At 40.0% G+C, this 1,456-nt stretch overlaps 1 protein-coding gene across 2 annotated transcripts in view; it reads left to right on the forward strand.

The window, feature by feature from the left end:
- The window catches only part of LOC111385052 (protein FRA10AC1-like), an 8,263-nt gene extending 7,368 nt beyond the window's left edge, over positions 1 to 895 (forward strand). Inside the window, exons 8-9 of one of the 2 annotated variants that reach the window (XM_023009412.1) lie at positions 405 to 472; positions 561 to 895. In XM_023009412.1, coding sequence (XP_022865180.1) covers positions 405 to 472; positions 561 to 576 — 84 coding nt within the window. In that variant the 3' untranslated portion in view covers positions 577 to 895. Of the gene's footprint in view, positions 1 to 404; positions 477 to 560 lie in introns of those variants that run through there. The other variant, XM_023009419.1, reaches the window with a different exon arrangement.
- The last annotated feature ends 561 nt before the right edge of the window (positions 896 to 1,456 follow it).

The following is a 1,456-nucleotide window of genomic DNA, read 5'->3' on the forward strand; positions in this document are numbered from 1 at the left end:
CTAGATGTGCAATTATAGGAGCTTAGACGCTCTGACTGGTGATAAAATTGAATATCTAACCTTTTAATGATGGACCTTAGATGCAGTCTGAATGCTTACAGTATCATGGTTTACTTGCTTTCAGAATAAGGTCTAGTGCCATTAAATAAATGTAGAAAGAGCCTCTTCCCTTAATTTTTTCTATTTTGATTGCCTGCATAAAATGAGAGCTGCTATGCTGAATTCAAGTTTTTACATTCTTGCAATATTTATGTTCTCCAATTCTGTCTTTGGAGGTACTTCGTGTGGTGAAGATGAATGAATAGGAATGATAAAGTAATTTATGTCAAACATTTGGGCCTTTCTTGGTCATTATTGGATTTTGCAATGAATCCCTTTTTTCCCTTTTTGAACTGTATGTGTAGGTAAACTTTTCTTATTGTGAAGCCGGAGAAAACAAACAGGCACTCGTGAAATTGGTAACTTGTGAGAGGTGACACATAAAACTTCGCTTGCTTCCTCTTGATTATCACTTCTATATATTTGCTTTGTTCTGTTTACATTAGAAGAATATAATGCAGAAATTATATATGTTGAATCGTGGATACTAATCACCGTATTGAGCATCAGAATAATTTACTCATGCAGCAACTTGGATATGTGAGTCTTTGATTTGTGACCTTTGTGGACATCTCATTTCTCTGATTTACGATAAGAGTATACAGACCTTAAGTTACATGCAGTTGTACCATCTGGGCATCAACTAGCAGAAAAACACGCATTATCATATGTTATTGTTCCTGCTATTGATTCTTGATTAAATGTGATGAACTGTGAAAATTGCAAACATTTAATTTTCCCTTAAATGCATGGAGATAACTGTTGACCTCTAAAAATGGCTCTTCCACGTGGCCAACTTGCAGCTACTCCACGTATTCCTCCCTACGAGATGAACAAACTGTCAGGCGCACACGGCCGGAACCAACGGGGGTGGCGGTCGTATACACTCCGACGGTCAAGTCAGGTTTGGGTGGTCGGAACAGTGTCCAGGGACTACGCAAATCAATCAGTCAATAAAGGGGGAGGAGAATATATAAACTTGTTATGGAGTGCTATCTATTGAGAGTTTCATTACCTTTGCCTCTGGCCAATCTTTGGGTATTTATAGGTGGTATGAACCGTGGGATGTGGAACACGTGTATACATCTGACGGTATGAAGCGTCTGCTCATAGGCGTCAATCGGCCGCGCTTGTAGAGTGGGCGGACAGTTTGTTTCCCCCGAGTTGAATTGACATAAAGTTGATAAGTCACATCAAATAGCTTTATGGGGGACGTCAAATCAATTTAAACCTTATATGCAGAGCAAATCTTAAATTGGCAGCGAATCTTCTAACGGGGGTCCAATTGAACCCGACCTCGGAGACGGGACACTTCGGCAGATCAGTGACAGGAATCGGTGTATCACTTTGGAGAGGC

This window comes from Olea europaea, chromosome 3 (assembly GCF_002742605.1).
Source record: "Olea europaea var. sylvestris chromosome 3, O_europaea_v1, whole genome shotgun sequence".
Taxonomy (NCBI): Eukaryota; Viridiplantae; Streptophyta; class Magnoliopsida; order Lamiales; family Oleaceae; genus Olea; species Olea europaea.